Source organism: Ceratotherium simum, chromosome 22, assembly GCF_057802395.1.
Source record: "Ceratotherium simum simum isolate JZ-2026a chromosome 22, ASM5780239v1, whole genome shotgun sequence".
Lineage (NCBI taxonomy): Eukaryota > Metazoa > Chordata > Mammalia > Perissodactyla > Rhinocerotidae > Ceratotherium > Ceratotherium simum.
In genome coordinates this window covers 46,149,951-46,176,161 of record NC_141921.1, presented here as the reverse complement: position 1 = coordinate 46,176,161, position 26,211 = coordinate 46,149,951, and the positions used below count along the sequence as shown (strand labels likewise).

Genomic DNA, 26,211 nt, shown 5'->3' with positions numbered 1-26,211 from the left:
TTTCAGAACTTCACATACATTCTCTGGGACAAAGAAATGATCCACAAGTTCATAAATATTTCAGACTGCTGACCAACTTCCCTGTGAAGGCACTTTCCCTCCGGTCTCTCGTGGTCCTCACAGCCCACGGTGACCAGGCAGATAAAGAGCCTCGTCCCCACAAAGGACGAAACTGTGCACCACAGGGCAGAAGCCTGGCCCAGGGCTGAGACAAGAATGGAACCCCCAATCCAGTGCCCTTGGCAACATGCATACTGCCTAGGCTCCATGCCAGCGCTGCAGGGTTTGCCCCCAGTGACCCTGGAGGACAGACAAGATAACTCCAGATGACCATGACAAAAAGAATACACAGGTTCTGGTCTCCTAAGTCCTCAAAGACCATCAAAGAGGATTTATCTCTTCATATTTACCATCTTGGTGTGAGATTACGGAACAGCTTTAGACCAAATAAAGGCCCCTGCAGATCCCCAGCTCCAAATTCTAACTGTTCAAAAAAGAAAAAGAAAAAGTATTAATGGCGTTTTATCTCATGGCAGCAACCCAGGCCTCAGGTAAGCACCTCTGGTTATGATTTCTTCATTTAATTCAATGCCATCAGTCCTGGCCAGGGCTCTAAAATAGAGGCTGGAAGATTCTTAATATCTCATCTTAACCTTTTCCCAGTGGAGATGACTGTTTCCATGGATCCAAAGGAGGCAGATTTCAATGAGGCATGTTTCAAAAAGGAATGCCTCCAAATAAAACATCACTCGCCTCTGATCCTCATTTTCCTAGCTCAAGTCAGAAGAAGAGACTGGCTCTCCGTGCCCCTCCCTGTGGCAGAGCCACCATGGTCATCTGCAGAGCGCCTGCTGCAGTCAGGTGTGGGCCCTCCCCGTTCCCTTGCAGTGCCCACTTCTCTGCATTTTCATTCTGCTCTGCTTCACCATCAGTAGGTCTCACAGGTGACTGGAGATGGTTCTCAGGGGTCTGATGTTAAACCCATTAGCAGTTCCACCCAAGCAGCCTTGGAAGTCCAGCTGGTTCTGGCTGCCTCATTTACTAGTCTGGGTAACTTTCAAGGCAGCTCTTCAATGTTAATTTGATGCAGCTCAATTTGCTCGGCAGAACTGGCTGTTAAATGACCACCAATCAGTGGACCAGAGCACTGAGACAGAGGCACCTGCCTTCTGAATTGTGTAGGCAAAGAGAGTAAGCTAACAGGTTTTTGCTTAAAGGGAACAAAGATGCTGAGTTTCTACAGGCTGGATTTCTGGAATTTGGCATATCAAGCGAAATCTTGTTGTTCTATCCTAAACTTTGAACTGTTCAGCAGACTTGGAGAATTCCTTCTCAGATATGAAACATATTTTTCTCCTGGGGACAGTCAACTTATGTAAGTTTGACATCCGGTACCTTGTTATACAATGATGTGGCCAACCCAGGTCACTCTGAGGGTTAGCTTTTAGAGTGTAAATGTTCAGAAATAAAGCTTTGCAATGGACAACACGATTCAGCCAGTCAACATTCTTACCTCTCCCCATCCCTTTGCAGAAGTGACTCGTCTGAGTGCAAAGTTAATGGAACCCCCTCCATTCCCATTCTGCGTTGAGAGGCTTCCAGAGAGGATGGCTGTGTCTGTAGCTGTCAAGGGTGCCTAGGAAATAATATTTGCTGATTATAAATGAATCAAAGCAATAGGAAGTGCCAAGGATAGCAACCTGATGAATACATCATAAGTTCAAGGCCAAAAGTGCAGGTGATTCCACAGTTCAAGTGTGTTGGGATGCAGAATTACCTGAACAGCTTCACTTCTCTCTCACTTTGCCATCTGAACTGCATGTGGCCATCAAGGTAATGTTTTGCAAAAGCTTTAATGGGCAAATTTCAAAAAACCAAGGGAAACACAGGGCTACATGTTGGTTCTTAGTGTACCAACAGCATCAGATTGCACAGTGATTTCACTATGTGCCTTCCCACTGTGGGACATCTGGGCTCTCCAATCCCTGCTCGCCACCACCAGCATTAGAGAAGGGACTTAAGACCTTCCCATGGCCATACTGACTGACTCTGGTAGCTCCAAGAAGCGGGCAATTTCCTGAGTTAGGACTTCATGTTCTAGGTTGGTACACTTGAGAATAAATAAATGAGTTGAAGAGGTAGAGACCTATTGTACCCCTCAGTAGAATGGCCCAATATTGCCACATCCAAATAGTAGGCAAAAAGATGGCATTTTAGTGATCCCAGGGCTCACCTGAATATTGTGTTTTCAGCACACAATAGAGTGTGCCTTAAAACTAAGACTCATTCTTGGAATTACCCATGGAGGTCTGCTTTCTCTCCTAAAATCACCATGACCTTGGGCTTCCACTTCTCCGAGCCCATTAGCACTTTCTGACTGGAGAGCCCTGAGACCTTGGTAGCTAAGCGCCCCCCAGCCTCTGGCACTCATGCTGCTAACATGTTGGCAAAGCAGTAACAAACAAGGTTGAGATTGGAGCTTTTTTTTCTAAGTGGCTATTTGCATCCTTTCATAAATAAAGATGAGAAAAGCCCTGTGCAGATTCTCTCGTCCCAGCTGCTTGGCGTGCTGTACCTCATTAACCTGAACCTCACCACACTCGGGGAGGTGTCTGTGCGCTTTACCTCAATAGACTGGGATATGTGCATCTTGTTAATTTCTATCTGCGGAAAGCCACTTCCGGACACATCTTCGTACTCCTCCTCATAGCGATCAAAAAGGTCAGTGGCATCAATGCCAACGCTGATGGTCCCCTGGGGCAGAAAAGCAAGCCATCAGCACCAGGGGTGGTATTTGCGGAATAAGACAATACTACACTTTAGCAGCTGGCATCGTTCACTGGGTGCAGGCAGGTCTGCGCAACAAAGCCCACAGAGCATGAATGTCACAGTTCAAACCACGGCAGAGCACCACCAGCTTCCACAGTCAGAAAACCAGTCGCGTCTGTGGATGAACGACATGCCTAAGACAAGTGTTAGGAGAAGAAATAAGATGAGCACAATTTGATTTTTAGTAATCAAAGAGGACCCATTTCATGGCTCTAAACAGATTTAGAGCTCCTGGCTCATCTCCAGATTTAACCCATGAATGCATAAAACCTAGAAATTAGCTACATGGATCAAACATTTTTCTCTAAACACTTACATCACAAAACTACCTTAAAACTCTTTTTTTTTTTTTTAAAGATTTTATTTATTTATTTTTTCCCCCCCAAAGCCCCGGTAGATAGTTGTATGTCACAGCTGCACATCCTTCTAGTTGCTGTATGTGGGACGCGGCCTCAGCATAGCCGGAGAAGTGGTGTGTCGGTGCGCGCCCGGGATCCGAACCCGGGCCGCCAGCAGCGGAGCGCGAGCACTTAACCGCTAAGCCACGGGGCCGGCCCTACCTTAAAACTCTTTAAAACATAAAAATATCTTCAAAGATAAAGTGCAAAAAAAGAATTATGAACAAATGGAAATTTAAAAATTGTTCCTCCTTCTAAAATTAATTTGACAATTGAGAAACAGAACACCATGTTCTCAGGAAATACTAAACTAAAATTTTGCTGATTGACAAAAATGCTCCATACCCAGAAAATCAATGTTTATTTTTTTATTGTCATAAGACTTTTCAAATCAGCATATATCTTAACCTGACACATAAAATCATAACCACACACTTTTTTTTTTTTAAAGATTTTATTTATTTATTTATTCCCCAAAGCCCCAGTAGATAGTTGTATGTCATAGCTGCACATCCTTCTAGTTGCTGTACATGGGACACGGCCTCAGCATGGCTGGAGAAGCGGTGCGTCAGTGCGTGCCCGGGATCCGAACCCAGGCCACCAGCAGCGGAGCACGCGCACTTAACCGCTAAGCCACGGGGCCAGCCACATGCACACATTTTTATTAAATTGTCTGCAGCCCATTTAAAAACTTTATTGAGGTTTAATTTACATATAATAATATAAACTGCACCCATTTGAAGCAGACAATTCAATGAGCTTTGACAGATGTATACACTTGCGAAACCACTTCCAAAATCAAGGTACAGAACATTTCTATCACCCCAAAAGTAGCTTGGGAGGGTGTGTTTTTCTCTGAGAAGGGGACACGTGAACAAAAACGTGTGAGGGAAATGAGGGGCGAGCCTGTGGGTATCTAGTGGAGGAGGGTGGAGGCCACTGGGGCTGGAGCAGAGGCAGGGAGAACGCAGAGGAGGAGTTTGGAGGGCATGTCACGCATGGGTGATCATGGAGAATGTTAGAAGTGGGTTTATCTGGGCTAATACCAGTTTAACCCCACTGTTTTGATTAGTTTAGTAATTATCCCAGATTTTCATTTTTGAACAACGTATTATCATCATCAATAATAGTATCATCAACAACAGAATCATCATCATCCATAATACAGTCATGCACCGCACAACATTTTGGTCAACGAAGGACCGCATATAAGATGGTGATCCCATAAGGTTAGTTCCATATAGCCTAGGTGTGTAACAGGCTATACCATCTAGATTTATATAAGTATACTCTATGATGTATCCACAACAACGAAATTGCCTAACGACATGTTTCTCAGAACCTTATCCCCATTGTTAAGTGACGTATGACTATATTATCACCACCAACAGTATTATCATTATCAACAGTGTTATTATCATCAATAGTATTATCATTGTCTATAGCTGCCTTAAACTAAGAAGCCAGGGTGGGTTTGGTGGACAGGCCTTCATTTTGTACTTCTAGCACCTGCCAGTGTCTCATCTAATAGTGTGTGGGATGCACGGTGACTTGAGAAGACAAGGATAACCCATCACTCTTCTCCCATCTTTCCCAGGTGGAATGAGAGCAGCACCTCCCATTCTAGTACTCGCACGCAGGTGCCTGCTGAAACAGCAGCTAGGCACAGCCAACTCCTTCCAGTCTCAGTTGGTGGTGGGGTAAGTATTAAATTCTGCTGTCCATCTGGTGCATCAAGCAGGTGGCTGGTGCCTTGGCCTGTGACATGTAAGAAGCTGTCAAGCAACTGTTCAGCCACGTTCATGGAAACTCTAGGTGTGTGTGAACATGTGTGGGAAACAGAGGTGAGCAGGTCCCGTAGGAGAAGGAATTAGAGAGCAGTATGAACATTCTTGGTGGTGTTTTTTCTCATCTACTGAATGGTCTAAATCAGGAGTTGCACACGTTTTCTGTGAAGGGCCACAGTAAATATTTTAGATGTTGTGGGCCATAGGGTCTCTGTTGCAATTCGACTCTGCTCTTATAGGGGAAAGCAGCCAGACTATCCAGTAAATGACTAGGCCTGACTTTCTTCCAATAAAAATCTGTTCATTAACACTGAAATCTAAATTTCATAGAATTTTCATGTCTCAAAATATTGTTGTTCTTTTGATTGTTTCTGACCATTTAAAAATGTAAAAACCATTCTTAGCTCACAGGTCATAGAAAAACAGGCAGTGGGCTGAATTTGGCAACTCCTGATAAAAATCTACAAGGGTTTTCTTTGGGAGGGGGTAATACTTTCTTTTTTGATAAACTTCAGGCAGCAATGAGATTAAATATAGTGTATGTTTAATGAAAAAAATTAAGTACTAAATCTCCATTTTCTCAGAAAGCTGATAAATTTGTAACTTGTATAAAATGTTCTTCGGCATTGACCATCCATAGTGCCAACCCTGACCATTGGAAAATTGTAACTCTCATATCTGGCAATGAAGCACAAGCATCTTCTTCAATAGTCATTCTTTCAAGAAGACCATGCGCAAAAGTGAGGCTGTAGCAGCATCTACATCTAACTGTGGAAGAGGACTTTTCATTTAGATCCACCGGAAGTCTGTCTACTACGCTAATTTCACTCATTTTTCCACTCCAAGGTTTGTAATGCACACATGAGAGATAAAGCAACAGCTGTTTCCATTAGCAGAAGAAACTCACACTTGCTAATGTGCCAGTTTTATATCAGTGTCAACCACATGCTTCAAATAGAAAATCAGTTAAGCTAAGCTTAATTATCATTTGATTTTTTGAAGGCAAAACACCTGACATTATTGTTAATGCTACTGTAAACTCAGTCAAAAAGTTCCACATTGAGGGGCCAGCCTGGTGGCGCAAGCGGTTAAGTGCGTGCGCTCCGCTGTAGCGGCCCAGGGTTCGCCGTTTGGATCCCGGGTGTGCACCAACGCACCGCTTGTCAAGCCATGCTGTGGCGGCATCCCATATGAAGTGGAGGAAGATGGGCACGGATGTTAGCTCAGGGCCAGTCTTCCTCAGCAAAAAAAACCACAAAAAAACACAAAAAAAACACAAAAAAAACAGGAGGATTGGCAGATGTTAGCTCAGGGACAATCTTCCTCACACACAAAAAAAAGTTCCACATTGAATGCGAAATTGTTTCTTTGTGGTGATACTCAAATACCAATTTTGGTGAAGTACAGCATCACGGTAAAAGTGTCATTAAATCCAGAAATCCATGGAGCAGAAATAGTCTTAGAATTAGTTATAGTGCACACATAATGCATAATTGTGTTAAAACAAGCTGTGGGGGGCCGGCCAAGTGGCTTAGTGGTTAAGTGCACACACTCCCCTACTGGCGGCCCGGGTTTGGATCCCGGGCGTGCACCGACGCACCGCTTCTCCGGCCATGCTGAGGCCGCGTCCCACATACAGCAACTAGAAGGATGTGCAGCTATGACATACAACTATCTACCGGGGCTTTGGGGAGAAAAAAGGAGGAGGACTGGCAACAGATGTTAGCTCAGAGCCGGTCTTCCTCAGCAAAAAGAGGAGGATTAGCATGGATGTTAGCTCAGGGCTGATCTTCCTCACCAAAACAAAACCAAAACCAAAAAAAACCAAGCTGTGGTAATTCTACCTATGGAAAATAAAGCTATCCTTGTCAAATTGTACAAATATTTCTGTACATTCACAGAGTAACAGAATAATTTTTTGTGAAGCTGACTCTCAATACAAAATAATCTGCAGCATGGTAGCGCATTACAAACTGTGTATTAGGAACGTCTGGGCCTTCGTAGAACTGGAGCATAATAAACCCTGCAGCTTTTAAAATATTTAAGAAATTGCAATCACTGAAAATAAAGCATGTAACCAAGAATACCCAGAAATGGATCTCTTGAGGAGGGAAAAACAGAACAAATAAAAGGGTAAGAGCTCAGTTTATTTCATTTTGAAATTCTATAATGGCATTTTGGATATCTCAATTTTTGGTAGGAATCTTTTGGTGAAGCTGTCATTTTTAATTAATCAATTATTTAAATATCTGCCCTGGAATGGAATAAAATCGAAAAGACCTGCCTATAGTTTTGGGACATCTAAATTTGAGGAAGCATTCAAAAGATCATAAATAAAGACAATTCGTTAAAAAATTTGTCAAAGAAATATACTCTGAATGGAGGCAAAAGACAATACTTGGGAAAATACTTAGGCCAATACTTAGTTCCAAAATGAAGAAATTCAGAATTGAGAGAGTATTTTCTCAATTAAGAATACTATGATATACAGAGAAGAATCAATTAAATATGTCAAAAAATTCAAATTTACTAAATATAAATGCAACTTTTATGAAGATGGCAGGCAATGTTATGAAAGAAAAAAAAGACACGGCAAGTACAGTCTTCAGAAACATAGGGGTGACAGTGTGGAAGTGAGAGCACACAGGAGGCCTTCTGGTGAGTCACGCCTGCCGCCATCCCATCCTCGCACAGCGTCCTCTCCCTGATTCCACACTGGACTGGGCACTTGGTTTTTGTCCAGCAGAATGCAGTGGACATGACAGTGGAGACCTCAAGGCTAGGTCACGAGAAGGTCATGAGAAGCCTTGCAGCTTCGTCTAGATCTCTGGAATGTGCTTTCTGGGGAAGCTGGCTAATATGTTACAACCCAACTGCCCTGAGACGGCGATGTTGTGAGGAAACCCAAGCTCGCCAGGGGGAGAGGCTGCGTGGGCGAGATGCCAGGCCATCCTCAGCTGTACCAGCCACCCCAGCTGAGGTGCAGGAGAGGCCTGTGAGTGCAGACACCGTCTTCCACATGACAAGATCCAGCTGCTGTTGCACTGCAATTCCATGAGGAGACCCCATGTGAGAACCATCCAGCTGAGTCCAGTCAACCCACAGAACCATGAGAGAAAATCAAATTGTTCCTGCAAGCCGCTAGGTTTCAGAGCGGTTTGTTATGCAGCAATACATAACCAGAACACACAATATCCGGAGACAAATATAACTGATAAACTGATCAAAGTATGTGAATGTATGCCAAAAACAATGATTCTGCTTCTGCTACTTTTACTGTTCACATAATCAATATAATTTTAAAAATTTGTTTTAATGTACACAGGTCTATATTTTTAAAGGAAATAGTCTGTAAATAGTCTTTTTTTTTTTTTTTTTTAAAGATTTTATTTATTCATTTTTTCCCCCCAAAGCCCCAGCAGATAGTTGTATGTCATAGGTTCACATCCTTCTAGTTGCTGTACGTGGGACCCGGCCTCGCGCTGGACGGAGAAGCGGTGCCTTGGGGCGCGCCCGGGATCCGAACCCGGGCCGCCAGCATCAGAGCGCACGCACTTAACCGCCAAGCCACGGAGCCGGCCCTGTAAATAGTTTTTGATAAGCCTTTTCATAGGTTCTCCAATATAATAAAACCAGTGTTGGTCAATAAATATATCAAAAATTATATAATTTTAATTATTTTAAGCACCCCTTTCACTCCCAAAAATGTCCTGGTTTGGATGATGAATTACATGGTCACTCTGTCTACAGGCCACTCTATGGACGCTGGCTTACAACGAATGATGGCAAAGCCACTGGAGCGTTTCAAGCAGAATGACCTGGTCTGACCTGAACTCCACAGGCTCACGCTGGCTGCTGTGCTGGGGCACGGAGGGAAGCAGGGGGAGCAGTCAGGAGAGGCCACTACATAATCCATGAAGAGATGACGATGGTAGCAATGGCAGAAACTGATGATGTATGTCTATATGTTTCGTAATTGGCCACCTCATTCAACTCATTAGTCCTGACAGTTTTCAGTTGGTTCTTTAAAGACAGGCATTCATATGCAAATAATTAGCTCTTTCAATATTTACCTCTCTTTTGTTATTTGTCTAATTATATTGGCCAAAACTTCCAGAATAATGTGAAATATGGTTTTATTTCCTTTCCCAAAAGAAAACTTTTTGTTTTTAGGAAGATTGGCCCTGTGCTAACATCTGTTGCCAATCTTCCTTTTTTTTTTTTTCCCCTCCCCAAAGGCCCAGTAAATAGTTGTGTATCATAGTTGTACATCCTTCTAGTTCTCCTATACGGGACACCACCTCAGCATGGCTTGCTGAGCAGTGAGTGGGTCCGTGCCCAGGATCTGAACCAGCGAAGCCTGGGCCGCTGAAGCGGAATGCGCAAACTTAGCCACTAGGCCAGGGGGTCAACCCCCCCAAAAAAACTTTGTAAATGATAAATATTTGTGTTAACACTGACAATCAACTGATTCACCAGAGGGCAGAGAAGCCTTTAGAAATTTAAAAATATTGCTCAAGTCATCACTTTTTCAACCATTTTCTTGTTTCTTTTAAACAAGGCCAAAATAACCAAAAACTCCAACGAGCCAGTGACTTTGGAGACTCAACAGCTGTTGGTTCTGATCCAAGTCTATGGAAGACTAACCAAGAAGAGTCAAGAGAGCAGAGGAGAATGTTAGGCTCAAGTGCCAACCATGCCAGATGGAACTGTCCCAGAGAATGACTGATCAAGTCATTCTGAGTTTACAAGGACATGTCTTTAATTTTAGAGTGGTTCAGACGCCTGTATTCCGCTCTTCTTCCATTTCAAGGAAATAATCTTTTTTTTTTTTTTTTTTGTGAGGAGGACCAAGCCCTGAGCTAACATCCAATGCCAATCCTCTTTTTTGCTGAGGAAGACTGGCCCTGGGCTAACATCCATGCCCATCTTCCTCTACTTTATATGGGACGCCGCCATAGCATGGCCTAACAAGCGGTGCGTTGGTGCGCACCCGGGATCCGAACCGCCGAACCCTGGGCCGCCGCAGCGGAACGTGCGCACTTAACAGCCTGCGCCACCGGGCCGGCCCCAAGGAAATAATCTTTTGAATATGGACTTGTCACAATACCGGAACTAGATAGATTTCTTCTCTACGTGCCAAACAGGAGTTTGTCTGTAACTTACAATTCATTTTCGCTTTCAAGATAATATGCTTTTATAGAACGAGAAGTCACAAGTTTGAGAGGAATGAAAGTCAGATTTGAATTCTGACAGAAGATCAAGAAGGATCAAAGAAAAAAAAGATAAACAGAAATCTAATCCTGGATAAATTAATGGGTTAGATTTTTCCCAACAACTTCTAATTGAATATATGCAGGTTCATGTCCTTTTATTATTAAACTGTTATTAAATCACATTTTTCAAATAAAAAGAGTTTATAAAGGAAAATACACATATTTCACCTTACTTTTCTAGAGCAAGGTCATCAAACTCTATACAGGGCCTGATAGTATTTTAGGCTTTGTGGGCAACTACTGTTGAAACTACTCAACTCTGCTACTGCAGTGCAAACAGCCATAGGTAATACAGAAATGAGCGAGCTTTGCTGTGTTCCAATAAAACTTTATTTATGGACATGGAAATCTGAATTTCATATCATTTTTATGTGTCACAAAATATTCTTCTTTTGATTCCTTAAAAACCATTAAAAATGTAATAAAAACCATTCTTAGCTCATGGGCTGGACAAAAACAGGCGGCAGGCCCGTTTGCTGACCCTTGTTCCAGGGCTCCTAATTCTGCTATCAGAGTAGAAAAAGATGACAACCACGAGAAGTTATGTATAGTCCCTTTACCTACAATGATGATACCATGGAAAAACTGTCAGCAGGACAACCAGCCTCTATGGGGAACACACCCCACAGTTTCATACTATCTTCAAACAATCAGGTCACAGTAATAAGAGTGTAACAAGTTGTCAAAAGAATCTAATTTACTTAATTTCTCAAGTTTTGAGCTACTCAAAAATCACAAACTGCTAAGATTCAAAGGTGCAAGGAGCTCAACACGAGAGGAAGTAGCTGAAGAGATCACCTTTTAAGTATCTACTCCAACCTAGAAACTGCAACCCCACTGGACCACCATCTTCCTGGACTACCAAACACTCCAGTCATAAGTCAACCTTTTTTTCTTTAACCATTAAATAGAAATAAGCACGGTAAAAAAGATATCATTTTATTTGCTCATCTGCAGAGCACTGCAAATTCAGTTCTTGAATTCAGCCACCCATCTGAATTCCCTGAGGAGCCTGATGAAATACAGATTCCCAGGTAGCGGCCTGACAGATTCCTACTATTCAGCTGCTCTGAGGTAGGGCCTGAGAATCTGCATTTTTAATAGGCAAACAGATTATTGTGATATAGTTGAGTTAACCTACTGGCTTTGGATAGTCTTTTTTTAACTGAAAACTTCATTGAGATAATTGTAGATTCACAAGAAGCTGTAAGAAATTAATGAGAGATCCCATGTACCTCATTTCCCCCAATAACGTCCTGCAAAACTATAGTTCAATATCACAACCAGGATAGTGACATTGATACAATCCAATGATCTTATTCAGATTTCCTCAGTTTTATTTATTTTTTCATTTGTGGTACGTGTATATAATTCTATAAAATTTTATCACGTATACGGGTTCATGTATCCACCACCACAGTCGAGATACAGAACATTTCCATTACCACAAGGATCCCCTGTGTTGCCCTTTTATAACCACACCCACCTCCTTTCCGTCCCCTCCTCCCCCTTTCCCCGACCTATGGCTATCCCGAATCTGCTCTCCATTTCTGATAGTCCTTAAAATGAAGAAGCTGCAGTTCACAGAGTTGGAGGGACAGACACTAACTGATTCAGCAGAGAAAGCTGAAATCCAAGTGTCTGCCAGCTCAGGAACTGGGGGGACCAGGAGTCAGGAGAACTCCCACTCACTGAGGAGACAAGTGACAGAGGCTTGTTCTTTGGAGAAATCAAGTGAAGGCATTCCAGGTACAGCTGGGGAGGAGTGGGGCACGTACTGGAAACAAGGGTGAAGTGAAACTCTACACACTGGATAGTCATTTCCCGAACTTCCTACCCAACTCAGCAACAAGACTGCTGGCAGCCAGGCGGTGGACTGGAGGCTTCCTCTCAAGAGGAAGTCGCCTGTTGATTAGAAATGGCCTTTAGACATTAACCATGGTGGGGAGTCTCCAGCCAAACGCCCCAGAGTTAAGCTCATCAGTGACGAGCCCTGCCACGTACACGGAGCATCCACTCAGCCTTACTGCCTCACTCTTCATGAGCAGATAGCGCAGGATTGTCAGACATTTGAGGAACACCTCCAACACAGAAGTCTGAAACTAAGTAAAGATCAAAAACAGCCAGAAAGCAGAGAAGACAAATGCCAAAGAAAATGGCAAGAAATCTGTTAAGTAATATCCTTAGAAAAATAAGAGACTTTTCATTAATAATAAAAAATAACATTTATGAATGCCTACTGTGTGTCAGGAATGCTTCTATTTGACATGTATTATTCCACGTAATCCTTTCATCAACAATCTCCACTTCACAGATGAAGAAACCAAGGAACAGGGGCCGGCCCAGTGGTGTAGTGGTTAAGTTTGCGTGTTCTGCTTCAGCAGCCCGAGGTTCGCAGGTTCGAATCCTGGGTGCGGACCAACACACTGCTCATCAAGCCATGCTGTGGCGGCATCCCATATACAAGATAGAGGAAGATGGGCACAGATGTTAGCTCAGGGCCAATTTTCCTCAGCAAAAAAAAAAAAAAAAAAAAAAGAGGAAGATTGGCAATAGATGTTAGCTCAGGGCCAATCTCCTCACACACACAAGAAAGTGAGGAACAGAGAGGTGGGATCTTGCTCAAGGTCCTAAGGTAAGTGGCAGAGACAGGATTTGAACCCAGGGAATCTATCTCTAGAGCTCAAGGACCAAAGCCCTACCCTGCACCTTCCTAGGAATTTCTAGGCCTACAGTGTCTGATGAAACTGAGGAAAGTTTCAGTTCTGACAGAGTTTGGAAACAAATTAGTGACAGATTTATAGAAAACTAATCAAAAGGAACCAAATGAGACAATTACTAACACCACAGAGGAAAAAGCATATTAAGAAAGGTCAGGTAGGGGCCGGCCCAGTGGTGTAGTGGTTAAGTCCCCGCACTCTGCTTTAGTGGCGGGGGTTTGCAGGTTTGGATCCTGGGTGTGGACCTACGCACCGCTTATCAAGCCATGCTATGGCGGCGTCCCATATAAAGTAGAGGAAGATGGGCATGGATGTTAGCTCAGGGCTAATCTTCCTCAGCAAAAAGCGGGGGATTGGCAATAGATGTTAGCTCAAGGCTAATCTTCCTCACACACACAAAAAAGAAAGGTCAGGTAATCATGGAATACTATCTGGCTCAGCTGAGCATTTATACAGTGAATATTAATTTAACCCAAAATGGTTATTATAACTACCTCGGGTGGAATGAAAAACATATACCATGCTGGGGAACTATATCCTTATCTTTCCTGGCAGGAGGTCAATAGATAATTACTAAAACTGAAAAAACAAAGAAAGAACAATGTAAATATGCAACTTAGAAATTTCAGAAGAAAGAGCTCAGAGAGGTGGGAGTGGCCGCCTCCAGGGAACAGGTGTCAGGAGTCGAAAGGAGGGGTGGGAAGGGTGACTGTTTTTTTAACTAAGTCTAGTAACTCTATGCCTTTCTAAATTATTTACACATACAGTCATGCGCTGCATAATGATGTTTCTGTCAATGACGGACAGCAGATATGACAATGGTCCCATAAGATTAGTACCATTAGCCTAGGTGTGTAGTAGGCTATATATGTCATCTAGGCTTGTGTAAGTACACTCTATGATGTTCACACACCTTAGACTTCAAAAATAGAGGCTGCTTAAAAACTATTAATATCTCAAAAAGGTCTTACATGCATATTTAAAAATTAGTAGACTTCTTGTGCCCATAAGTATCAGATGATCAGGAGGATCCAACATAACCAAATGACACCATTACTCACAGGCATGGCCTGGAGTAGGAGAGACGGGGCCCAGCCTCTTCTCGACAGCCACTAGACATCATCGAAGGCCCACCTATTCCTGATCCAAAGGTACTCCAGCCCAGACAGGAGCATTATATGATGGCCCAGAACCCACTCACGGACTGGCTCTGTGAACAGCCTGGAAAACTTATTATTATTATTTTTTTTGTGAGGAAGATCAGCCCTGAGCTAACATCCATGCCAATCTTCTGGTTTTTGCTGAGGAAGACTGGCCCTGGGCTAACATCTGTGCCTATCTTCCTCCACTTTATATGGGACGCCGCCACAGCATGTCCTGACAAGCGGTGCCTTGGTGTGTGCCCGGGATCCGAACCTGGGCCGCCAGCAGCGGAGCACGCACACTTAATCGCTACGCCACGGGGCCAGCCCCTGAAAAACTTATTTTTATCTCAATGATACTCCCCACTCCACTTCTGCTGCCTCTTGGAAGATGTAGGTCCTTGCCACATCGTGTTCAAGATGAGATAGTGATTAAAAGCGCAGTTTCCATTAATCCTCAGCAGCCCACCTTGTTCAGTGTTTTTTATACCAAGCCAAAACCATCCTCCTGCTGTTAGTTCTGTTCTCTTGAACAGTCACAAATTAAGATCAGTCGCTGCTTCTTATTAGGGAAATGGAAGATGTACCTCTTTGACCTCAACTCCTACTAATTTCCTTCATCACTGTTCCAGACACACTGGCCTCTCCTATTCCTTGAACCTACCAGACCTACTTCCCCTTTGCACTGGCTCTTCCTTCCATCTGGAAGGCTCCTCCCCGGATATCCACATGGATAACTCTTCTCTCGTTCTCATCTTTGTTCCAATGTCACTTTCTTTTCTTTTTTTTAAAAATAATTTTATTTATTTATTTATTTTTTCCCCCCAAAGCCCCAGGAGATAGTTGTATGTCATAGTTGCACATCCTTCTAGTTGCTGTATGTGGGACGCAGCCTCAGCATGGCCGGAGAAGCAGTGCGTCGGTGTGCGCCCGGGCCGCGAACCCGGGCCGCCAGCAGCGGAGCGCGTGCACTTAACCGTTAAGCCACGGCGCCGGCCCAGTGTCACTTTCTCAGTGAGGCCTGACCACCCTATTTAAAATTGCAGCCCTCTCACCTTACCCTGAATCTACTTTCCTGACACAGCATTATCATCTTCTAATATATTATATAATTTATGTATGTGTTTATTTCATATTATCTGGCTCTCTCAACTAGAATGCTAAGCTTCATGAAAAGGCAGAGTCTCGTTCATATTATTCTCTGCTGCGTGTCCACATCTGGAACAGTACCTGGCTCCTTATAGACACCAAATTTAAATCACTTTGTGAATAAATGAATCATCTTTACCACACCCACCTCCAACTAACAAAATATGCTAAATTATATAAAATATGCTAATATTAAGCCAGTGAGTCAATTAATGACCACCATTTTTTCTGTCTCCCCTTCTCTTAGCTAGCACGTTTATCCCTTCCATTCTACTTCACTGAGATCTTTCAGAATCTTGGTTTTGTCCTTCTGCCTTGGGACACCTGTGAATGTGACAAACACATTTTCATTGACATCACTCATAACAATTCTAAGTTAGTTAACCCTTTCTCCCATGATGAGAAGCTTCTCATCAGGTTGGAAATGATTCATTAATCAACCATCTTTGAGTAGAATCAGTTGTTCATTCAGCCAGGAATGTTCCATTCTGAATTATTTTCATGATTATATTTTTTTATCTGGCTATAAGGATAATGTGAGAAATTTCTGTCATCTGTAATCTCAATAGTAACAACTTACTAATTTAAAATTCCACCAAAAGAGGCAATTACATTAAGAGGTAATGTGAAATCTGCCTGTTTTATCGCTGGTGAGCCCATGGTGGCTCTTGTGAGACAGTCTCCACAGACTCTATCTGAGATCAAGCTGAAACCTGTATTCTCCAATGTTATGGAGGATCAAACTTACCAGGGTTTCTAGCAACAATTCCTCCCCCCACCCCACATCTCCTCCTGTATAAACACTAGTCTTTAATTTTGACATCTTATTTATAAGTAATTATTCTGAAGGGATGGCGTGGAACAGTCCTCCAACTAGTACCCACTTAAACAGCTTTCTCTCTGCCTTCTACAGTCAGCCACCTCTTCTCTTCTCCAAAGACTCCGCTTTATAAACAGCACTTTCCCAGACTTGATCCCTTCTCCTTATACAACTTCCCAATTTCTTCAAATTCAATAGCAGCCCATTTCTGCATACGCTAAATCGCCCCTTCCTGACACTGAGCACAACAAATACACGGGTTCCAATAGCTTTTCTCCGCACAATTAAACTGACTCCAGCCCAGTCGAGTCAGTTTATGACATCAGAATCATTTCCACAGAACAGACTGAAGTCATAACCACAGGCTCATTCCGATGGCTATAATCATTAGCCATGGCAACCAAAACAAATCTTTTAAAAAATCCTTTAAAAGTAATTGAGTAATGTACTCATACATCTTGATGAAAACATTTTGGGATTTATAAATATTTTATTGGTTGTATGTCTTCATTGATACATTATTAAAATTTTTTTTTCTGATAAAGCTGAATCGTGTTTTTAAGCTATTACAGGAACCACACCGACAAGTTGGCCTCTCTAAAATCAGAAAGGAGGTCTCCCCAGGTAGTTTATGTCAACCTCTGTAACACTGAAAGGAGAACAGAACAGTCCAGGAAATAATGTAACAATCTCCATGAACTGTTACATAACAAGGTCAAAAAAGAAGGCAGTGGATACCTCAGAGACAAGCAAGCCCCTCAAACAATCCTCAACTTAACACTGTGCTTCACGTGGGATCTGAACAAGTTCATTAAGAAGGCAGTAATAAAGTCCAGTGACGCTGTCTGAGATCTCGTCATCTTCAGACTCTCAAAGTGGCTGCGGTCCAGAGAGAGACAAGATTTATGGGTATTAACAAAAGAAAGGAATTAAAATAATCAATATGAAGTGAACACAGCGTAGAACAACGCTATTATATGATCTTAGTCTCTAAAAGGCAAGAAATGTAGATGGATTACGCAAACAAAAGAGATCTTAAAGACAAAGGGAAGATGGCCAGAGTGGTCCAGTTAGATTCCAGTCACACACTTGGATGTGGATGAACCTCATCATCTGTCCAGCCATAAATTCCTTCCCCTACACTGGCTCAATGTGGAGGGCCCTGGAGACCCTAGGACTCCAGCAACCTGAGCTTGGTGTTTTCTAGCAAGAAATACACAGGAATTTACTCCCACACAGCAAAGACAGAAAACAGAGGCAATTAAACTAAGAACTTTGGGGACTTGGGGTCTTTCGACCCCAAGCAGTGGGCCTCGTGGTAAACCTCCCATTTCACACAGGAAGAAACTGAGCGAAGGCTGGAGGAGTGACCTGACCCATGGCACAGAACTGGAGGGTGGAATCCGAATCCTGATTCAGGACTCTTGACTCCAAGTGGAAAGGTCTACCATGCTGCCTCCTGCGTATGTGCGTATGTGTGCGTGCACACATGCATTCCATTGGCTGAACACACACTGGAGCTGGGGATTCCACTCATTCCTTCTGCATCCCACAGTGCTTTCCAAAGCTCAGTTCACACAAACCATGACTCACAGGTGGCTGTCCACACTGGAACAGCATTGGAACCGCAGGAGAAGGCTGATGGTGTTGTCAGAGGGCCATTTTCAAATCCTAATTGATAGACCCCACCCAAACCCAGCCCCCACTGACCAAGCCAAGTATTTCCCACGCAGTGCCAAATGAAATACCAAAACAAAATTTAGTTCTTAACCTCACCTTAGTACTAGTACCACTTTGCATTTATTTAGCAGGCTTGTCTTTCTCTAATAAATTAACATCTACTTCCTATTTTTTTAATCATTTAACAACTTGGTGTGGTAGTTAGGAGAGATGTCCTCATTTTACAAATGAGAAAACTAGACATAGGTCCAATGGTTTGCTCTGTCGTGCATCACTGGGTCAGAGTCAGTATTTCTAACCTACGAGCTTCCCCACTTGAACTTTTTGCCTGTTCTTGGTACATACATCCGACCAGAAAATCCCTACCCAACAAACTCTTATTGATGAAAATGGAGAGAATTATCCAGCCAAGTTTCAGATGGCAGTATCACAATGTTATCTAGTTTGCCAATCCCCTAAAAGCTGTGATCCTTTGTGGGAGTCAGGGTGACAGGCCAGTGCTGAGCCCAATGATTGTCAAAAGTGTCCTTCTCTCTGTGGTCTTAAAGAGGAGATCACCTCTTTCTTCTTAGGATAAGAACGTTCCAAACATTTCTGCTTATCTTGAAAAGCAAAACATTCGGAAATGGAATGAAAGATCCAGCTCAAAATCTCTCCTCAAAATGCTACATAGCCAACATCTGGTTATCACTCAGTATTTCTGGGTAGAAAATGTCTTATTTATTTGGAAGCAGTTTATGGAAGTAGCAAAGTATTGGGAATTTTACAGTAACTTGCATGCTTGTGTGAAATGGTCACAGCTGTGCTCCCTCATTCGACAGAAACATGGCCCGGAGACACATTTCCATAGAATCCCAATAAGCAATCACTGTACATGCCCAGATGGCCAATTTTATCATAGGACACAGAGGCTCAGGCTACTGTGATGTTCTCTTTCCCCTTCACTGCTCTGAATACAGCAAAACTCCAGCCAGAACAGCAAAGATACCAAAGCAAAGCCTGCTCCTACCAGGCTCCCACCCCATCTCCTCGACCCTCACCTCCATGTGCCAGCACTAATCTTTCAAACCAGACCTCCTCACAGTGTACTGGCCCTGAGCACTGGCTGGGAGATTCAAGAAGGGAATCCACTAGCACAGTTCAAGGCACCTCAGAGACTATCAACTCTCCCAATTATCTCACACACTCCCTGCATCAGTTCAGCCAGTATTTCAATTCTCTACCTCCATCTGACCAAAAGATAACTCTGTACTACTGAAGCCATCATCTGCTGAAGGGGAGGGTGGGTGGAAAGAAGAGGTGTTGGCGTTTACAAATATACTTCGAAATGTAGGATTCAAATAGATGGGAGTTTTCTGAATATATAGTCCATTAAATGCTGTAGGGGTCTCTAAAAAATCCATTTTCTGGAAGGTATTTGATCAGAAGTTCATATTATCATGCTGCCTAGTTGTAAGCTAGCATTTGTTCTTTTTCTTTCTTTTTTTTTTTTTTTAAAGATTTTATTTATTTTTTTTCCCCCAAAGCCCCAGTAGATAGTTGTATGTCACAGCTGCACATCCTTCTAGTTGCTGTATGTGGGACACGGCCTCAGCATGGCTGGAGAAGCAATGCGTCGATGCGTGCCTGGGATCTGAACCCAGGCCGACAGCAGCGGAGCGTGAGCACTTAACCGCTAAGCCACGAGGCCAGCCCCTGTTCTTTTTCTTTAGAAGATTTTCAGACTGCCTGCCAGGCCATTCTGGCCACAGTGATGGAGTCTGGCCACTGAGTCTCCTTAACACAGTTGAACAGGAACACTGGGCCTCGTTCAATTAGCCATTCAGTACAACTGGCATCTCAATTTGACCAAGACAGCCTATTTGCCACAGGGCTGAGGCAGCACTCAGAATAATTTGTTTCTCTAACAGATCAAAGGAAAAAGATATCACATGCAGGGCTGGAAAGTAACTCTCAAACTCAGGCGCAGCACTGGGTTACACAACTCGAACTCCATCGGGGACTCAACTGAGTTAAAGACAGTCACCTCATCACCGCCAAAACAGCCTGGCGACTGGTGTTCATGGCACTGTTGTCCTGGGATGATGAAAGCATGGGCCCCTGCTTAAAACAGTTTGGAAATGTTCCAAACCTTCTGTATTATCTGGCTCTCCATATCCTAACTGGCGGGAAGAAATCCTGCTGCCTCAATGTGTGGTGAGGTGGCTGTCCTTTCCCTGATACTGTCCTCTAAGTGTCACATGTCAAGGGCTTGGGCAGCATGACTAGAGGACAAGGTCTCAGAGAGCTAGCCTGTATTTCTGTTGGGGTGTCTCCTTAGCTTCTGGAAGAACCATGGGATTGGTTTTGTCTTCCTTCCACATGGTTCAGAACACTCCTCTGCGAGTCAGCAGCAGAAGCTTTGCTTTCCATGGAGTTGCTTTCCAGAAGATACCACTCTGAGACAAAATAAACAAAATTTTCTTCTACCCAACTTTGTATGTTATTACTTTAAAAAACCACCAGCACTGAACTATTTTAGATCTGCCTTCTGGTAATAAAGCCTAGCAACAATCCTCACTAAAACCAGCCCCTGGCTTACCTTGGGATTGGTTCGCTGCTGCAGTCGTCTCTCTTCCCTCTCCCTCTGCAACCGTTCAAACTCTTCTCTAATTTCAGCTGGTGTTCTCCTCCTTTCCACAACCTATGGGTAGAATCAAGACAAGACAGTTAGGACCCAAAGAGTGAGGAAAACACAAACATAGAGAGCTGACATCTTTCACTGTGGTGTGTGCGTGTTGCCCAGGGGCCAGCCTTTCCTCTTCCCCAGGACTCTGAGATGTCAATGAAATGGCAATGAGGTTTTCCACGAGACGTCTCCAGTCCCTCGCAAGGCGAGGCAAGGCTCCCTGTCATACCTGCTTGGTCTGCTGCCCTGATCATTCCCAAGGTCATGCTTTTCCTCAGCTCTCCAGAGAGACTTAAGCATTATTTCCTTCATTTTAGTAACCTCTCTCTGACGCTGCAGGAATCTTACGAAGAAAACGTCATCTTAAGTCTCATAGTTTAAATTTCCTAATGAGTTCCAGATAACAATGTTAAATATCAAAACAAAGGCAAAGCTGTCCACACGTACTACCATCTCTCCCTAGTGTGCTGGGGCCACTGCTGGAGATGCCTTTTGAGCTTCTTGGACCAAGGGATCTTAAGCCATCAGGTCTGGGTTTTAGAATCATGGGACTCCTCTCCCTACAATATGATACGAAGCTTAGAAGGTGTGATGTCAGTTATTACTCAGGTACCACACAGCAGATCATGTTAACACTCAGGGATGCACATGATGTCAGTCAAATCTATTAGAAAACAAGGCATTCCATCTTGGCCTTTTTTAGCTCATCGTGAAAGGAAGACAATCTAGTTGAGATTTCAAAGAGGCAGGGAAAGGCCTCGGTGGGCCTCAGGTACATCGGTGAAAGAGGAAATGCACCACGTGACTTCTACAGGCCCAAAATTCTATAGCCTGTAAGAAACACAGAGAGTGGAACTGGGACATACACATCTGAAGTCATTAGATGGATGAGAGAGGAAAAAACCCAAACGGCATATTCCCTCTATGAGTGGGAGAAATACAGGGAAGTCTTGAGAGACTGCTCAAAGAACATCTAAAAGGTAGGTGATGTGAGAAGAAGCCATCTTAGAAATCACAATTTTAAAAAATTATTAAAAATATATGCTTGAGGAAAAAATCAAAATAGTACAGAAGGATAGGAAGTAAAAAATACAATTTCCCCTATACCACTCTCCCTCTTCTCACACGCTAACATTTAACTTTTTACATATCTTTCTAAAAATCTTCTATGCATATGTATTATGCATGTATAAATACATTTTAACATAAATGGAGGTCCTATTATAGCTTTTGTGCAACTTGATTTTCTTATTTAGCAATACAGAAAAATAAATACAAAAACTGGCCTATCCAAAAAAACTATGAGAAATTTGTTCACTATTGCTTTCAGTAAGTTAAACAGAAAAAAATAATGAAAACAATATTTTCTCCTCTAATAATCCAATACAAATCAATTATTACTAAAAAGGAGAAGACGGTTCTTTTAAAGGAAGTTTTAAAATAAAAACACTGTTAAAATCATCCAAGAACAAACTGGAAGTCCTAAATGGCACGAGAGTGATTGCTTTGTGACCTCACAAAAACATACTCAGTTACAATTAAGTGATATGGCAAGCTCACTCTGCTAGTTCTTCAAAACACTGAAGGCATGTGCACCTCTTTATGGTACTTTCACTTCCCCAAAGTTACCCTATCTCAGACTGAACAAAAGTGAGGTACAGTTTGTCAAAGTTTCCATTATCTTCTCCATCTCCTGTCAGTCTCTCTTTTCATCAAAAGAAAATCAAAGTAAAAGAGCTTCAGGGAAATGTAGGTAATCAACTATTCCACTTGACCCTGAAGATCAAGAAAAAAATGATTTAAAATACTTTAAAAATTGTTCATGACTCTTAAACCCCAATTCAGTGGACCTGTGACTGTGGAACCACAACTTATTCAGACCCCTGCCAAAGGTGACCTAAGCGACTCATTACAAAGGAAAGCACTTCCTCCACTGGGCCCAGAGTAATCAGGCTGTTCTACCTGGGTGAAAAGATTTCATACTGAATATTCTATTCAACAAGACACTAGGGTTAAGAAAGTAAATTAAACAAAAGTTTAATTAGCTATAACTAACCAGTGACATAGACTCCATGAATACGCCTCTATACTGATATTTTTTAAATAAACAGATCTGAAAGATTCCAGGAATTAAAAGACTGGAAAGCGTCAGGCTCCACAGAGGCCAGAGCAGAACAGAACTTGTTTTCAAGAATTCTAGCTGTCTGACCTTTGCTAACTGAATTAATAGCTACAAATTACTTTCTCTCTGCCACACTATGTGATAAGCTGAAGAGGCAAATATGCCAAAGGTGTTAAGTCATTCCATTTCTAGTCATATTTTACCTAAGTTTTGCAAATAGTCGGTGCATAATCAGAGCTAACTGCAAAGCCAAAATGGCCGGCCCACTAGAACAGTAAAGCACTCAGCAGGGCAGGGCATCTCCTTCTAGTTCCCACAGGCCCCTGACATCCTTTATTATTTATATCCCTCTTTACACAGAGTACATTATGATGGAGAATGGAAAAAGACTAAGCCAGCTGCAAGCTATTTTTTTTCCATTTCAGTAACCCTTATATACAAGCATCCAGGAACACAGCATCCTAAACTGCATTACGGTTGGTAAATACGAGACATTTTCAATGTTTTTCATCAACAGCGTGAATCATATGCAGCCCATGAATCTACACACCTGTATTGTTCACCCTGACCATTCAGCAACTAGGTCTATCCCTGTGCTGGCCAGGAAGACTGACTGATCTTGTGGAAAGGGGAAGAGAGATCTCTAACAGCTAGGTGGCACAGTGAAAAGAGGATAGGAACCTAGGCTCTCTGACAGCACTTCTAACTTTCTAGGAGACTGCAGGTAAGTCACTTCACCTCTCTAAGCTTCAATTCCCTGCTATAAATGAGGGGAATTAAATTACCTGATTCCTGAGGTGTTGTCTGGTTTGAAAATTCTGATTCTTGCTAGTCAAATTTTATTTTGGAATAATTTTAGAAAATTATTTGGAACTTGAGAAAAGTTGCAAAGACAGTACAGAAAGTTCTTGTACACCCTTCACCCAGCTTCCCCTGATGTTAACATCTTATATAACCATGGAACCTCTGTCAAATCTAAGAAACCAACATTAGTACATTACTATTAACTAAACTCAGACTTTTTGGATTTCTAGTTTTTCCACTAACACCACTTTTATGTTCCAGGATCCAATCTAGGATCCAGGATTGCATTTAGTCTCCTTAGTCTCCTCTAACTTGTGACAGTTTCTAACTCTTCGTTTCATGATCTTGACCATACTGTAGCTTTTTTTTTTTTTTGAGGAAGATTGACCCTGTGCTAACATCTGTTGCCAATCTTCCTCTTTTTCTTTTTTCTCCCCAAAGCCCCAGCACATAGTTGTATATCCTAGTTGTAGGTCCTTCTAGTTCTTCCGTGTGGCATGCTGCCTCAGCACGGCTTGATGAGTGGTAAGTAGGTCCATGCCAAGGAACCAACGAACCCTGGGCCCCCAAAGCGGAACGTGTGAACTTAACCACTACACCACTGGGCTGGCCCCATGTATTGTAGCTCTTAATGCAGGCTGACTTTCTTAGACATTATAAGACTGATGTCAAAGAGACAGGGAAAAGCGAAATATGAATAATGTAAAGGATTGCAGACAAAAATAAACTTCGGATGATCTGGGCCAAAGGATGCTTCTCTAAATGCAATATAACATCTGAAAGTGCTATCTGAGTTATATGGTTTCCATTCCACTTGCTAGCTGTTACCAGATTCAAGATTGTTACAGCATTCTCAGTTCAAAGTTGAATTTTCACCATTATGAAGAAGAGATCAATTTCATTTTCAATGTAGGTAGTCACATAAACCCTGCTAACCAACTTCAAGAACTAAAATGGCTGGTTTTACAAGCTGGGAATGGCTGCATCTCATTCCTTTGGAATCCTGCTAGAGAATGACAGTCTCTTGAAGGTTAAAAAAAAAGACTGAAAACTTACCTAATGACTGAAAACAGGGCCAATATTTTATGCAATCTAAAAAAGCTCACATTTCACCTCCGGTGCCCACAAACAGAAAGAGGGATCCACCTGCTGGGACACGGAGTGACTGCTACATCTGCAGAGTGTTTTCATACCTTTGGATTAAAGGCGCCTCAGACACTTAACAGTTTCAACAGTGTCCTTCATCCTTCATTGACTACTCGTATTTTTTTTTTTTTTGTGAGGAAGATCAGCCCTGAGCTAACATCCATGTTAATCCTCTTCTTTTTGTTGAGGAAGACTGGCTCTGAGCTAACATCTATTGCCAATCCTCCTCCTTCCCGCCACCCCCCCCAAGCCCCAGTAGACAGTTGTATGTCATAGTTGCACATCCTTCTAGTTGCTGTATGTGGGACGTGGCCTCAGCATGGCTGGAGAAGCAGTGTGTCGGTGCGCGCCCGGGATCCGAACCCGGGCCGCCAGCAGCGGAGCGCGCGCACTTAACCGCTAAGCCACGGGGCCAGCCCTGACTACTCGTGTTTAGATTAACAGATATGTGGTAAACGGATACCCGTCAGCAAAAGTTTAATAGTCTAAAAATACTAGCAACAGCATGAAGTGAATACACCTTCCTCCCGGGGGTGAAAGCTACGATGGAAGTGGGAGAATCCTCAATTAAACAACCCACCAGCTGTAGGAATTCCTTGAAGGAATGATGATGCCAGCTCCACAAAATGCTCTTGGGTTCAGTGAGACTTTTGCTTTACAGTATGAATAACAGGCTTAATTTTTCTACTGTTTGTCAGGCACTGATACATCTCTGAGTAAATATCTAGGGAGGTATCTTCATGTAGTCTTCCTTGAAGGCATTTTTATCTTAAGTGAAGGCTAAGTATCAATGCAAAAAAAGCCAATTCTGATCAATGAGAATTTGATTTCCTTAGAGTAGTTTACTAAAAACTATGACTATAAAAGCTTATCCATTCACCATCTGTGACTACCTACATATTTTTATAATCACTACTGTGTGTGTGGTTTTGCTTTGTTTCTAATGGGCAGATAATTTGGTTTGGCGATAGAAGACCAAGCAATATTTTGCCAGGAAGACATTACCCCACTGCTCCATTAGAGTTGGGACAATGCTGCTGGGAATTAAAAACCTACACTCTGAAGTGGGGGTATGTAGGAGAGGCCTACAGCTTTTCAGTGGCCTTGACCGCTGCCATGAAAAATTGTCACCAACCCACGCCCTCAAGAAACAAGGGAGCTTTAACGTACTGTATAAAGTGTGAGGAGAAATCTAGTAAATACAACAGGATTCTACTTTCCTTTTTGGAGGAAACTACGCTAAGCTATTAGATCTAACACTTTGCTACAACGAACATAACATGAAACACTGCTCCTTCCATCAAGCCAAAGGCCAGAAACCAAACGCCTACTGCAGCCAGGCAAGACATGCAGATGAAGTGAAGGGCCAGAGGTAACACAACAGGGAGTGTTGAGGACTGTGACACACTGGACAGCACAGGCCAGTCTAAAGGGCTGAGGCTCCTCAGATTTAGTTGAGCGTTGCGTCACAGGAAAATTCAGATATAGCTGTACCAGATTTTCTGATTTTTTTCAATAGAAGACAAAAGATTGGATTTTTATGCAAAATCCCCCAAATTTTAATTTTAAATGTTAGCAACTACAATTCATTGTGTGGGCAACCAAAACATGGCTATATGTTAAATATGGCCCACAAGTCACCAATATTAAGCAGTAGTAGAAAGGGAACT

The 26,211-nt window shown here is 42.7% G+C and overlaps 1 protein-coding gene across 2 annotated transcripts in view; it reads right to left on the bottom strand.

Annotated features, from left to right (window-relative positions):
• The window catches only part of DNAJC11 (DnaJ heat shock protein family (Hsp40) member C11), a 66,845-nt gene that overhangs the window by 16,167 nt on the left and 24,467 nt on the right, over positions 1–26,211 (bottom strand). For both annotated transcript variants that reach the window (XM_004425536.3, XM_087446889.1), the window contains 4 exons: positions 20,383–20,484; positions 2,626–2,754; positions 1,514–1,636; positions 411–484 (listed from right to left, as the gene is read on the bottom strand). In XM_004425536.3, the coding sequence (XP_004425593.1) occupies positions 411–484; positions 1,514–1,636; positions 2,626–2,754; positions 20,383–20,484 (428 nt within the window). The remainder of the gene's footprint in view (positions 1–410; positions 485–1,513; positions 1,637–2,625; positions 2,755–20,382; positions 20,485–26,211) is intronic.